Source organism: Fukomys damarensis, unplaced genomic scaffold (assembly GCF_012274545.1).
Source record: "Fukomys damarensis isolate Sample0158 unplaced genomic scaffold, DMR_v1.0_HiC HiC_scaffold_35, whole genome shotgun sequence".
Lineage (NCBI taxonomy): Eukaryota > Metazoa > Chordata > Mammalia > Rodentia > Bathyergidae > Fukomys > Fukomys damarensis.
The window spans coordinates 53,962,325-53,978,409 of NW_022900947.1; the positions used below are offsets into that span (position 1 = coordinate 53,962,325).

The following is a 16,085-nucleotide window of genomic DNA, read 5'->3' on the forward strand; positions in this document are numbered from 1 at the left end:
AGTTGGTGCTGTTCATCAGTTTCTGAGGACAAGGAGAGCAGGGTGTGTCCTCAGTTCATTCTTCAAAGCAGTGAAGTAGCACACTAAACTTTCAGCACCCCAAATTGGGCTTAGGACCTTGGAGACATGCAGACTTCTCCAGCAATGTAGCATCTGATACTCACAGCCAAAATGGGGATTGACTCACACCTCTTCCTTACTCATTTCCCACTGAGTTATCCTCAGAGATGGGAAGGGGTAGATGGTGTGTACCTAGTTTTCAGTATTATGTGACCAGTACCATCTCAGTGTTCTTTAAAGTCTGTCCCGTCAGCACCACACTCTGTCATTACACTCCATGCTGTCCAGAAAATGACTGCTGTTCTTCGTCTTTTGGTCATTGTTTATGTAGAGCCGAGTGGACACTCCTGGTCAGCCATCTTGCTCTGATCCTCAGGATACAGAATTTCTTATTTTAGAAATAAAATACTTGAAATATATATATATATATATATACAGCATGACTGTAAATATACCAGGTGTCTTTCACAAATATATTTACAAAAACCAAATTATTAAATCAATTCATTGAATCCAGTATCCAAGGAATTCTTTTCTGTTTATGATTTATCTCTAAATTTATATTAAGTATTTGAAATCCTCTGGTGACACAAATCACCTCTAAATTTCCAGTCCTCCTCATATGGATTTTCTTGAATTATATTACACCCGGATTCACACTAATGGGTTATCTACATACACTTCACAGGGGAAAAATCTGTAATAATAAAAAAAAATGATAAAAGTGTTTCTCAGGACATGAGAGCCATGAACTTTAATTTTTTACCCTTGTTATCTCAGTCTTTTGCTCTGAGTTGTCATTTAGTGTATTTATTGATTGTTATACCATGTGTCCAGATGTCCTCTAAAGCTTAATGAGACTCCAGATGGGGCTTTCTCAGGAGTGGCTGGATCTATAGTATGTGATACTGGAATTGATTCATAATGCAGTGCAAAGATAAAGGGCACTAGGATTGAGGTTGTGAGCAATATGTGCCCCTAATAACCTAGATAAGATAAAGGGGTAAAGATGCTGATAATATCCGTTGCTTGCTTAATATTGCTGCACAGGCCAATGCACTAGTTTGCCCTCTGGGAAGACGCCCTGCCACGGAGCCAATCAATTATGGACTGAAACCACTGCAAACAGTGCACAAAATAAACTTTGGGTCCTGGGTCTTTTGTTTCAGCAACAAGAAAAGTAACTAGGATGTTAGCCAGACAAATATAGAGTTTAAATGTGTGTTTTCCTTTCCATGGATATAAATAAATGTCATAAGTAATGAAAGCAGGAAGCACACTGTGAAGGGAGGCACTCACCTCCAGCAGGATGTCTAGGAAAATGAAGACTCTTCTGCTGCTGTTATAGCTGTGCTGTTACTTTAGAAATGAGAACTTTGGAAATGTGCTGGTATTTAGCCACTGGATGAATACAAAGGTAATACTGGTTGAACTGTTACAGAGAGGAGATGAGGTGACAGTTCTGATGCCTTCATCTTCTGTTACTCTGGTATAAAATTTGAAGGTTTTCCTGCAAGTGCCAGTTCAGCAGAAATGAAGATATTTTTCACGTAATTAATTGATAGCTGGATGAATCATACGTCAAAGAAAAACTACTAGAATATGTGGCCATTAGTGCAAAACATGCTCTAGGAATTTTTTGATGATTATGAAAGCACTTGTAAAGGTTCAGGTTTGAACAAGAAATTTCTGACAAAATTGTAAGAATCAAAGTTCCATGTCTTTGCAGATGCCATCTTCCCCTGTGGTGAGCTGGTGGATGAGCTCAGGAACATACCCTTCATGTACACTCTGCTTCTCTCCTGGCTACACATACGGAAAGTACCATGGAGGGCTTCTATTTCCTCCTTCCAATGTTCTATTGTTATGTCAGGATTAAGTGGTTAAAAGACCTTCGTGGAGAGGTTAAAATATATGTTATGCATGCTATAGTTTTACTTTTGCTTTTAGACATTGAATGAAAAGAATTGGTTCAGTTTTACAATGAAATTTTAGGTAAGTCAAATTTTCTACTGGTTTCATGAAATCCCTATTGTTGTGTGCCTTTGAATTGAGCTAATACACATGGGCAATAAAGAATTTATCTTTTATAGATGAAATGATACATGTACATGTAAAAATTTCAGTCTCACAGCTATTGTTAAAGACTTTCAGAATATGGTGTGTTAGAAGTCTCAAAATTCCCCTGTCCAGATGCTCGTGTGGGCATCAGCTGCAGAAGCATGCAGCAAAATGCAATAATAAAAGTGAGAAGACAGCTAAACAAGTCTCAAAAGCAGATCTCCAGAAAACTGAAGGCAACTCCAAGGGGCAAAGTGATGGCACAATCTGAAACTGTACTGGCTGGACTCCCTGAACTGACAACAAAAGAAGATCTGGAAAAAAATTAAAAATAATTTCACAGTTAACAAAGAGATGGTGTCCAAGGTGAAAGACATGATGAATAAACCTAGAGCAGACAGAAATAAGAAAAAAAATAGAAGAGCTGAGGAACATAATGAAATCTCAGCAAGGCAACAAGTGGAATCCATAAAACAAATTAAAATAGATATCCAGGAGATTACTAAATTGAAAATTTATACAGCAGAAAGTGCCAATGTGAGGAAGATATATTCTGATATAGAAGACAACATTGCAGGTAGTGACCAGTAAAAGAAAGGTTTCTTAAAAATAGGTATGGATCAAGAGAAATTAATATAGTAATTGCTAGATGATACAAAGAAGAATAGCATAAGACTGATGGGAGTCTATGAAGAAACAGGAGATAATGCAAATAACATAAGATTAAAACTGTTCACTGAAGCAGTGGCAGATAACTTCCCAATCAGGAGAAAGAATTTCACATACAGATGACTGGGGCATATAGGACTCCAACTAGCCATGATCAATAACCTACACCTGGGCATATAATACTCAATATTCCAGAAACACAACAGAAGAACAAAATACTACAAACAGGCAGATAATAGAAACAATTTATATACAAAGAAAAGCCCATAAGAATCACAGCACACTTCTCAATACAAACCCTGAAAGAAAGAAGAGCTTGGAGAGATGTACTTCAAGCCCTACAAGAAAACAATCTCCAACCCAGAATGATGTACCCTGCAAAATTAGCTTTCAAAATCAATGGAGAAATAAAATACTTTCAAGACAAAGAACTTCTGAAGAAATAAAAAAAAAAAAACAGCACTCCAAAAAACTTGGAACAATAACTTAGGAAAAGACAATGGGGGCCACAACCCCATAAGTCAAGTGGAATGTATCCATCGGGAAAGACAAGATATTAAATGCAAAAGGGGAGAATCCAACTGTTTTTTGAAAAGGTCATGACAAAAAGAAGTCGATATATATTAGTTATAGCCATCAAAGTTAATGGTCTGAATTCACCAATCAAAAGAAATAGACTGGAAGAAAGAGTCAACAAGTAAGATCCAACAATATGCTGCATACATGAAACATGCTTAATTCAAAAAGAAACTCACAAACAGAAAGTTATAGGGTGGAACAGAATGCTCCATGCAAATGGAACATAAAAAAGCAGAAGTAGCTATTCTATTTTCACAGATTAAAAGACACCAAGAAATCCATTACATCCTTGTAAAGCAAATGATGTAAGAAAAGGACATGACAATCATAAATATATTTGCACCAAATATTGGCACACCTAAGTATATGAAACAAATATTAATGGATATGACAACTCAAATAAGGGTACTTTGGTACCCCACTGTCACAATTAGCTGTATCAAATAGACAAAAATATAAACAACAAAATGCCAGAACTCAATCAAACTCTTGAACAGATGGACTTAACAGTTGCTTACACAGTGTTCCAAACCACAAAATCTGGATAGACATTTCTTCAGCTGCACGTGGTTTGTTCTCCAAATACTTATTCACAGAACATGTTCAAGTAAATGTAGAAAAATTAAAATTATCCCCCTGTATATTATCAGATTATAGTGCAATGAAATTAGACATCAATAGCAAAAGAAACCACAAGAACTTCATGAACACATGGAAATCAAACAACAAGTTCCTCAACAACCAATGCAGCACAGAGAATAGTTTCTCTAATTAAATGCCAATGCCAATATAACATATCAGAATTGATGAGACACAATGAAAGCTGTCCTGTAAGAAAAATTCATAGCAGTAAATACTCAGGAAAACAGAGTGAGTTGAAATGAGCAACCTAATTCTGAACTTCAAAATTGTAGAAAAAGAAGAGCAAGACAAACCCAAACATCATAAAGGGAGGAAATTACAAAAATCACAGCAGAAATTAATGCAAAGGAGACTAGGAGAAATATACAAAAAAATCAACAAAGTAAAGTGTTGGTTCTTCAAAAGAATAAAAAAAATGAAAAACTCTTAAGCAACCTATCAAAAAAGAAAAGAAAAGGCTCAAAAGAAACATTAGAGAATAGGAATCACAATACAAGCTACCACAACGCAAAGGAGTTAAAGATATTAATCTTAAATCTGTAATTGCCATCAGCTATGGATCTAGCACTCCTAACTTCATTTAGTAGAGAGGAGGCCTATTAGGGTATCAAATGTTTGGATCAATACTGAGATTAATTTTTGTCATTTTCTTTTGTCTTTTTGCTTACAAGACAGAGTCACTCATTTGTTGCCAATCTCCTCAAATCCTCTGCATCAAGACATGGATCAGTATGTTGTTAAGCAGCATTCTGCTGTTGTCTCTTCAGATAAGCCTCTGAGGAACTACTCTCAGTGGGAACATCCTGATTTGGCCAATGGAAGGCAGCCACTGGCTCAATGTTAAGATCATCATAGATGAGCTCATTAAAAAAGAGCATAATGTGACTGTTCTGGTTGCCTCTGGTGCACTTTTCATCACACCATCATCTCACCCATCTCTGACGTTTGAAGTATATAAAGTGTCTTTTGAAAAAGAAAAAATAGAAAAAGTGATCATTTTGACATGGCTGGAAAACAGGCCATCTCCTTTGACCATTTGGAGATTCTATCAGGAGATGACTAAAGTCATAAAGGACTTCCACATGGTGTCTAGAGAGATCTGTGATGGTGCTCTGAAAAATGAAAAGTTGATGGAAAACCTGAAGAAAGGCAAGTTTGAAGTCCTACTGTCAGATCCAGTATTCCCGTGCGGTGATATAGTAGCTTTAAAGCTGGGAATTCCATTCATCTATTCCTTGAGGTTTTCTCCAGCCTCAAATGTGGAAAAGCACTGTGGGAAAGTACCATACCCTCTTTCCTATGTTCCTGCTATTTTATCAGAGCTCACTGATTAGATGACATTTGCTGACAGAATAAGAAATTTCATCTCCTACCACCTACAGGACTGCATATTTGAAACTCTTTGGAAACCATGGGATTCCTACTATAGTAAAGCGCTGGGTATGTAGTCATTTCTGTTTTATTATTTGAATATGAATAATAGATCTTTAAATCATGAGTCCTCCACTTCCATCTGTCTATTTTGAAATTTCTTATATCGCTGTGTTCTCTATTATTACAATTTGATAACTAAATGATTAAAAAACATAGTGAAATAATACAGTGAGCTATATTCTAATGTTATGGCCTGACAGAAACCAACTAAGTAATTTTTTGGATAAAATATGATGACAACTATCTCAGTTTAAAAATGGGATTAAACCTTATTTACATATTCTGTGGAAGATAGAAATTGTCTGAAAATTGTCATGCTGATTGAAGACATCTAGAGGAAACTGAACTTTAGACAAAGCTATTATATTAATGATTTGTGTTCATGTCTAAGAATGTATATACATATATATAATCTTTGATCAATAAAGTCTAATAATAAAAATACAAAGTACTCAAAGCTTTATTATCTTTTTTCTAAGGTGTGAATTTATGACAAAACACAACCATTGCTCAAAATGGCCTATATTAATTTTTATCTTCAATATAGTATAGTGTTTATATGATAGAAAATTATAATCAATGATTATTAATATCAAAACATCTATGTTGATCACTCAAATGAATCTAAATGTTTGTTTAAATATCAAATAGGCTTTTGCTATTTCTGATACTTCTAAATTTTATTGTTTACTATTTCATAATAGATTTTTCTACTACACATTCTGTTAGATAGTGAGATTACCACCAAGACTGATAAGAAATCCGAGGTTTCACAGTCAAGCAGAGAAGTCAGAAACACAAAGAAGCTTTTACAGTGTAATTATCCAATTAAAATGTGTACAAAACCGAACAGTATGTAGAGGAAATATGCATGGCCTGACAAGGAAAGGCTTGCAGTTGGAACACCTTTGGAGATGAAGAAATGCGTGAGGAAATTGTTACATAATGAAATTAATTTTCCTGCTGAGCAAGCGTGAGAGGGAAATCATGCCCAAAATTGGAGGCTTGAAATATGACAAGGTGTTAGTGGTATTACTGATGACTTATGATTTCTGAAGCTGAAAAATGTGAAGTGTAAAGAAATGAGAAAACATTGCAAAGGATGGCAAGATTTCAAGACTGAGTGAACTAGTTCAATTAATGTTTTCAGTCTCTATAAGCTTAAGGTCATTGGTTTTTGTTCCTAATAAATAACTGGGAAATGTTCAAAGTGACATATGATGCCAAGATTTACCTTTTTTATACTATATCTGGATGGGTGCAGAGACAGTGCATGGAACTGATACTAGGTTAGCGCGATGTTCAAGGGGTATGATGTAAGAGCATGTACCTGGAAAAGAGCTGACCACGGAGAAGAATAATACATCATGAGATCACATAGTAACAAAACAGGAAGATCCTGAATCCTTCAATTGTTAGGAATTAAATACTATGATATCCAAATTCTTTGTTTTGTTCCAAGTTATGAGTGCTTGGCTCAAACTCGTAGATACCCTAATGTTAATGTATTGAATTGTTCCAATTCACTACACCCTGTGATAAGTGATTTATATATATTTTCCTCTCCTCCTCGCAATGAATTTCTTCTATTACAAGAAAGTCTCATTATAACAGGAGAGAATATTGAGGCTTCAGAATATCAAGCATGTTAAAATAAAAATCATATAGCCAGGATTTTTTGGGGGGTGGTACCGGGGATTGAACCTGGGTCTTTGAGCTTGCAAGGCAGGCCACCTAACCGCTGAGCTAAATCCCTGGCCCATAGCCAGCATTTTGAAGTATTATTCAAACTAAAATCTTTCTCATACCCATGGTCCCAAGTTCAATCCTCGTTACCAAAAACATAAATAAAATAAAATAAAATCTCATACCAAAGCTTCTGTAACCTTTTACTCTAGATATTTTATTCTCTCTAATTTAAATTTCAGATGAATATTTATCAATTATCCAATAGTTTTTGTTAAACTTTCTTGGATATTTCTTTTCCTTTTAATGCTTTTAGCTTCTAAATGATTATCCTGTTTCTTGCCTGTGTTTAACTTTCTGAGCAAAATCTCCCCATCAGACATATTTTACATGAGTTATTACTTTTGCTAAGAATGGAAATGTATCTCTGTACGTTAGTACCTAAATATCATTTATCTTCATTTTTTTTAACTTTTGAATTTGCAATTTTAAATATTTTGAGAAAATAGGAAATGAGACAATAAGATAAAAGATACTCATATTAACAAAAATAAGATTAAATCCTATAATACCCAAGTATTACTTCAAAGGAAAGAAAACATATATATCTGCTATTAACTGACTGCACTATTATTCTTTACTTCAATAAAATGAGATTTTATTGACCTCCATGGACCACCAAAGATTAACAAGCTGACTTATTATAATCTTCGATTTATTTAATCCCATGTAATTTAAAGATTTCTACAATGCATTTGTTGTTCTGGGATATGCATTTTAATCTTTTAAGGCTATCATGGTCATTATTAATGAGCAATTTTTAATTTATATTTTGCTTGCTTAAATGTCAATGATTGGAAAATTTAATCATTACATAAAATTACTTTTTTCTCCCTTATGTAATATTGTACTTTCTCTACACTTTATTGGAAGGTCATGACAGCAATATATATCTTGTAAAAATTATTTAAAATTAACTTAACTAGGCCAATTGAAATGGCCATTAATATTAACATATTTGCACTGTTTTCTGGCTATTTATTTCTAAATCAAATGAAATCCAGAAGTACAGCCAATGTCTCCAAATTTACATTGACTTTGCAGAAAACAAAAACATATTAATTATGATAGCATTCATTTTCTGTCTTCCTTTACCATTTCTCTGACTTCTTTGTATTTTTTGCCGTTGAAACAACTTGAAATTTAAGAGTAAAATAGTATACAAAGGAAGCCTACCACTTAATTTTCAATACTAATTTCTGTTTTATATCATCTTATTAAAATAATTTTATTTCTTTTAATGGCAAGAGCAAAATATTTTTAAATAGCATCATTAAATACTTGCTTATACTGTTATTCAGTATGAGCTGTAATGGATGTATAACCAATAACTAGGCCACTGATTCAGCAAAAAAGTTACTAAACTGCTAATTTTTAAGAAAATTTATTAAACTGCTAATATTATTATACCATTCTTCTGAACTAATCAGTTTGCAAATATTGCTGCCAATTTAGAAAGTAATATAGCAAACTCCTGCTTTTGTCTCCTCAACATTTGTGGAAAGTAAAGCTGAGGAAGCTGAAGCTGCTCTCTAGGGTCACGTATCACTTAATGGAGAGTTCAGTTTGCACACATTGACCTTCAGGATCTACCTACTTTAATTTACTACACAGATGTAAGTAAAAAGTCCTGTGTTTTCCTACAGACCCTAGGTTTTCATTTGTATATGAAGTTGTCAAATGGAACAAAGTGAAAAGTCTCTAGTAACAAGAGATTGAGACAATAATCGCTCCGCTTAGAGCAGAAAGACATATCCTATGAAATGTATAGGAATGTGTCAGTTGATTTAAAGCATCATGAGATGTTCAGACAAACTTTCTCTAAGGGAAAGTTGTTATTTTCCTTTTTACTCCTAAATAAGAGCTATGAGGAAGTAATAGTAATGTTGGCCTAGCAATGAATCAAGTATCATGAAGAATTATGATTATATTCTCTACTGTGCTGTTTTGTCATGCACTTTGGGAACCCAGATCAACTTTGGTTTTGATTTCCAGGAAATGCAGTGCATAATTTTGGTCACATGGGATTAAGAAAAGGATTGACTATGATAAAGTATACAAAAATCACTTACAATGAGAATGACTAACTTTTTAATAAAGTAGCTTTTGTAGTGAAGAATTATTCTCAACCTACTTTTGGGATATCTTATATTGAAAGAACCTTTTATATATCATAGTTACTATCAGAGTGTAGAGACAGTATGCTTATGAACTCTCCTTTTTTCTTTAAAATGAGATTAGAGTTCACTTTTATTGTGAAGTAATTGTGTTATGCATATAAGAATTAAATTGCATCATTTTCTATTTAAACTATAGAATCAGTTGAGTATAAATAAGTATAGCCATAACTTTAGATATGATTGTATTTGAAAAAAATCCACCTAAATCTACACCAAAGGTTTCTTTTCATCCCAAAAGATCCATAATAGGATGTCTTCAATAGTGGTTATCACCATGCCTGAGAAGTTTGTCCAGCTCCTGTTTTTTTTTTTTAATTTTATTGAGTTTATTGGTACATTTAGGGATACAGTACAGTTACACTCATTGTTGGGATCATGTACCTTTACATGGCAAGTCTTGATTTTCATTTTTTCCCCTTACCTCTGACCTCCCTTCACCCCCTCCTCCCCTCCCCATCAACAAACACTTCATTTTCGTCTTTTCATTCTCGCAGATTTTTTTCTTTTCCCTTTTTCTTCTTCCGCAATGCATCACACCTTCCCTACACCTTTAGCTCCTTTCCTCCCATTTCTAAATGTCAGTAATCTTAATTCTTCCGCAGCATCACGCCTTCCCTACACCTTTAGCTCCTTTCCTCCCATTTCTAAATGTCAGTAATCTTATTAGAATCTTATGCATTGTTGCAGAATATTCACACCAGGGAAACTATTTGGTATTTACACATGTGGGAGACATTTATTTCACTTAGGAGTATATCTTCAATATGTATCCATTTTCCTATGAATGAATCTATTCTCTCGCTCTTTATGGCTGAGTAATATTCCATTTTATAGAAAAACCACATCTTCTTTATCCAGTTTCCAACGGATGGGCAAATAGGTTGTTTCCAAGATTTAGCTATTACAAACTGTGCCGCTATAAACATGGGTGCACATACTTCTCTGTGATATGATTCTTTTAGTTCTCTTGGAAAGATACCCAACAGAGGGATGGCTGGGTCAAATGGAACCTCCAGTCCAAGCTCTTTGAGGTATCTCCATATTGATTTCCATAGTGGTTGCACTAGTCTGCACTCCCACCAACAATGGAGGAGGGTTCCTTTCTCCCCACAACCCCGCCAACATTTGTTATTGTGTGATTTCTTGATAGCAGCCATTCTTTGTGGGGTGAGGTGGAATCTCAGTGTTGTTTTCATCTGCATCTCTCGAATGACCAGTGATGTGGAACATTTTTTCATATATTTTCTTGCTGCTTTCACTTCTTTGTATGAGAAATGTCTGTTCATTTCGGATGCCCATTTTTGGATCGGGTCTTTATATTTGGGGGGACTGATTGTTTTGAGTTCTTTATATATCCTTGATAATAGTCCTTTGTCTGAGGTACAGCTGGTAAAAATTTTTTCCCACATTGTAGATTGTCTCTTAGTTCTGCTAATGGTTTCTTTTGAAGTACAGAAGCTTTTTAGTAAGATGAGATCCCAGTTGTTGATTCTTTCTGCTAGTTCCCGTGCTACTGAGGATTTGTTCATAAAGTCTTTTCCTATACCAATGTCTTCCAGAGTTCTGCCTAACTTACTTTCCAGCAAGTTTAATGTTTCTGTTTTAATATTTAGATCTTTAATCCATTTGGATTTTAATTTAGTGCATGGCGAAAGATAAGGGTCTAATTTTAATCTGTGACAGGTTGATATCCAGTTTTTCCAACACCATTTATTAAAGAGGCTATCTTTCCTCCACTGAGGATGGTGAGCTCCTTTGTCGAAGATGAGGTAGCTGAGTACATCTGCATTTGTTTTTGTGTCTTCCAGTCTGTTCCATTGATCCTCAGGCCTATTTCTTTGCCAGTACCATGCTGATTTTATCACAGTGGCTTTGTAGTATAGTTTCAAATTGGGAATTGTTACACCTGGTGCCATGTGACTGTTGCCTATAATGGCTTTTGCTATTCTAGGTCTCTTGTGGTTCCAAATGAATTTTTGGATTCTTTTTTCTAGTTCTGTGAAATATAGTGTTGGAATTTCAATTGGCATTGCATTGAATGTATATAGCAGTTTCGGTAGTATGGCCATTTTCACTATGTTGATTCTTCCTACCCAGGAGCAGGGGATATCTTTCCATTTTTTTATATCCTCTTCGATTTCTTTTTTCAGAGTGCTGTAGTTTTCAGTGTAGAGATCTTTTGTTTCTTTTGTTAGATTGATTCCTAGATACTTCATTTTTTTGGATGCTATTGTAAAAGGAATTTTTTCCCTTATTTCTCTTTCTGTCTGTCTGTTATTTGTGTATAGAAAGGCTATTGATTTTTGGGTATTCACCTTGTATCCAGATACTTTACTGAATCTGTCAATTAAGTCTAGAAGTTTTTTGGTGGAGTTTTTTGGATCTTCAATGTAGAGTATCATATCATCAGCAAATAATGATAGTTTAACTTCTTCCTTTCCTATCTTTATTGCTTTAATTTCTTTCTCTTGTCTAATTGCTGTGGCTAATGTTTCCAGAACTATATTGAAGAGAAGTGGCGATAGTGGGCATCCTTGTCTTGTTCCTGATTTTAACATGAAGGTTTTCAGTTTTTGGCCATTCAATATGATGTTGGCTGATGGTTTTTCATAAATAGCCTTTATTAAATTGAGGTATAGACCATCTATTCCAATTTTTTGCAGGGTTTTTATCATGAATGGGTGTTGAATTTTATCAAATGCTTTTTCTGCATCTATTGAGAGGATCATATGGTTTTTGTCCTTGACTTTGTTAATATAATGTATTACATTCACTGACTTTCGTATGTTGAACCACCCTTGCATCTCTGGAATAAATCCGACTTGGTCATGATGGATGATCTTCTTAATAATCCTCTGTATTCTGTTTGCTAGTATCTTATTAAGGATTTTTGCATCTATATTCATTAAGGAGATTGGTCTGTAGTTCTCCTTTTTGGTTGTATCTTTCTCTGGTTTGGGAATCAGAGTGATACTTGCTTCCAGGAATGAATTTGGAAGTATAGCTTCTCTTTCAATTTCATTGAAAAGTTTGAAGAGTAATGGTAGTAGTTCTTCTCTAAATGTCTTGTAAAATTCAGCAGTGAATCCATCAGGGCCTGGGCTTTTCTTTGTTGGTAAGTTTTTAATTACATTTTCAATTTCACTGATTGTGATTGGGGTGTTTAAAATGTTTTTATCTTCTTCGTTCAACTTTGGTAATTCATAAGTATCTAGAAATCTGTCCATTTCTTCTGTGTTTTCCATTTTATTAGAGTACAGGTTCTCAAAGTAGGTGTTCATGATCCTCTGGATTTCTTTCGGATCTGTTGTGACTTCGCCTTTTTCATTCCTAATTGCATGGATCTGAGCCTTTTCTTTCCTTTTTTTGATAAGATTAGCTAAGGGTTTGTCAATTTTATTTATTCTTTCAAAAAACCAGCTCTTTGTTTCATTTATTTTTTGTATCGTTTTCTTAATTTCAATTGCATTGATTTCTGCTCGGATCTTTATAATTTCCTCTCTTGTTCGAGCTTTGGGTTTTTCTTGCTCTTGTTTTTCTAGGAGTCTAAGTTTCATCGTTAAGTTGTTTATTTGAGCCCGCTCTGTTTTCCTAGTGTGGGCATTCAATGTTATGAATTTTCCACGTAGAACTGCTTTCATTGTGTCCCAAAGATTCCTGTATGTTGTATTGGCATTCTCATTTATTTGTAAAAACTGTCTAATTTCTTCTTTAATTTCCTCTGTAATCCATTGATTGTTTAGGAGAGTGTTGTTCAGTTTCCATGTGCTTGTGAAGTTTCTATAGTTTCTTGTGCTATTGATGTCTAGTTTGATTGCACTATGATCTGATAATAAACAGGGGATGACTTCAATTTTTTTGCATTTATTTAGACCTGTTTTGTGAGCCAGTATGTGGTCTATTTTGGAGAATGATCCATGTGCAGCCGAAAAGAATGTATATTCTGGTTTTTGGGGGTGGAATACTCTATAAACATCTATTAAGTCCATGTGTTCCAAAGCTTGGTTCAGTTCTATTATTTCATTGTTGATTTTCTGCCTAGTAGATCTGTCAATTTGTGATAGTGGGGTATTTAAATCCCCCACTACAATTGTATTAGTGCTTATTTGGTTTTTCATGTTACTTAATATTTGTTTTATATAGTTGGGGGCATTTATATTTGGTGCATATATGTTTATGATTGTCAGCTCTTCCTCTTGAATTGTTCCCTTTACAAGGATGTAGTGTCCTTCTTTGTCTCTCTTAATGAGTTTTGGTTTGAAATTTACTTTATCTGAGAATAAGATTGCTACCCCTGCTTTTTTCTGGACTCCTGACGCATGGAGAATTGTTTTCCATCCTTTCACTTTCAGTCTATGGACTTCCTTTTGCACTAGGTGTGTTTCTTGTATACAACATATTGTTGGATTTTGCTTCTTAATCCATTCTGCCAATCTGTTTCTCTTGATTGGTGAATTGAGGCCATTAACATTGATGGTTACAACTGATATATTTTGACTTATTCTTGTCATGTTTTTGTCCATTTGTTGACTCTTTTTACTTTTTCTCCCATCTCCTTTTAGTTTCTTGCCTTGCCTATTTGATTTGGTCTGTTGGGCCTCATGTTATTGTGAATTTCGTTGTCCTTTTCTAGGATATTGTTTAGAATTCCTTGCAGTGCTGGTTTGGTGTTCATGAAATTTCTCAGGTGCTCTTTGTCGTGGAAGTATTTTATTTCCCCATCTATTTTGAAAGAGAGTTTTGCAGGATACAAAAGTCTAGGTTGGAGATTCTTTTCTTTTAGGACTAGGAATACGTCGCTCCAGGCTGTCCTTGCCCTAAAGGTTTGTGTTGAAAAGTCTGCTGTGATTCTAATGGGCTTCCCTTTGCATGTGATTTGTTTCTTTTGTCTTACTGCTTGTAGTATTTTGTTTTTCTGTTGGATTTCTGGAATCTTGATTATTATATGTTTAGGTGTAGATTTTTTTTGATCGTGGCTAGTTGGGGTTCTATATGCCTCACTTATCTGTATGTCTAATTCTTCCCTTCTGTTTGGGAAGTTTTCTGTCATTAATTCTGTGAAGAGCTTTTTTATATCATTTGTGTTTTCTCCTGTTTTTTCATGAATTCCTATCAGTCTTATGTTATTTTTCTTTGTATCGTCTAGGAGTTGTTGGATTGATTTCTCATGATCCCTTACTGTTTTTAATAGACCTCTTTTTTCACGGTCACTGACTGCTATCCTATCTTCTATATCTGAAATTCTATCTTCGCAATCTTTTATTCTGTTTCGTACACTTTCAATAGAGTTTTTAATCTCCTGGATATCTGTTTGAATCTGTTTTATGGATTCCATTTCTTTCCTCTGTTGGGCATTCATTGTTTCCATGTCTTTCTTATGCTGAGTCTTCATGGCTTCTATCACAGTCTTGAGCTCATCTATTTTTTTCTCAGTTTCTGCTCTAGAGTCTCGAATCATGACTTCTATTTTGCTCATCATCTCTCTGGCTAGCTGGGAAATTATTTCTGATTTGAATTTTTCTAGAGCCTGATTGATCAATTTTGTTACCTCCTGTGCTATGGGTCCAGGGAGTCCTGTTGGTTCACTATCAGACTTTTCATCCTCATTTGTCCTACTATTTGCTATTGGTGAACTGGATATTTGTTTTTGTGTCTTGCTTAAGTGTTTTCTCATTTTTATTTTTATTGTTGGGTTGTCCTTCTTTAATTTCTGGGTATTACTTAAATCTTCCTAATATAGTTGCGTTTTAGCTTTTGAGTTTCTAATGACTCATAGACATCCTCGTTTTCATAATATCAGAGAAAACAACTCTTTAAATCAATCACCACTCTTTGTCCCAATTGATACATTCAGCAGCCCAATGGGATCAGGCACAGCTTGCCAACTGACCACTTGTGGTACTCATTAATGTATCACCTTTAACTCATGTGAATTAAATTAATTTCAAGAAGCAGCTCATAGTATGTTTGCAGAGAATATTTTTTTCAATATGGCATCTTTACCATTTAGGATGGGGGGTTCGACTTAGAACGAGAGGATTAGATAAGTGAAAGAATTAGAGCAGGTTTGAAGTGAATCCAGAGGTTGTAGAATTACCTTACTATCTTTACAAAGCTATTAACTTCAGGGGGGATAGAGAGAGTGCAGGAATAAGGACAGGAATATATCCCCTTAACAGTAACAGGCGCTTGCCTTCCCTTGAAGCTACAGAGCCATGAGTGATGTAAAATGGCTGGAGAAAAGAACATAAAGAGAAACCCCTCCTAAAAACAAAAAATAATAAAAGAAGTCTGAATTATTCAGGCAGCTCCTGGTTTTTAATTGGACTCTGACTGAAATTATGCTAAGTGGAAATATGCTAATTTGGCCTACAGATGGTAGCAACTGGTTAAATACTAAGATTATTTTGTAAGAGTTGATTCAAAAAAATCACAACGGGACTGTACGTGCTTCCTCAGCAGCTCTATTCATCAATTCCAGTCCTATCTTTTGGTGGATTTTGAAGAGATACCTATTTCCACCAAGAGCTGTATAGATTCCTTAACCCAAAACATAATAATGGTGTGGATGAACCATAAACCAACTGCTGACACTCTAGGAACTTTTCACAAAGAACTAGGAAAACTCCCAAATGTTGTTTTTCGATTCAATGTACAACTCTGTGATGGTGTAATAAACAATCCCACATTCATGACTTCAGAAAGGTGGTTTTG

General features: G+C 34.7%; 1 protein-coding gene across 1 annotated transcript in view; it reads left to right on the forward strand.

Moving 5' to 3' along the window:
- Nucleotides 1-1,369: 1,369 nt before the first annotated feature.
- Nucleotides 1,370-16,085, forward strand: part of LOC104847991 (UDP-glucuronosyltransferase 2A1-like) — a 36,378-nt gene continuing 21,662 nt past the window's right edge. The window contains 2 exon segments of the mRNA XM_010603657.1: nt 1,370-1,436; nt 4,804-5,451. Coding sequence (XP_010601959.1) covers nt 1,370-1,436; nt 4,804-5,451 — 715 coding nt within the window.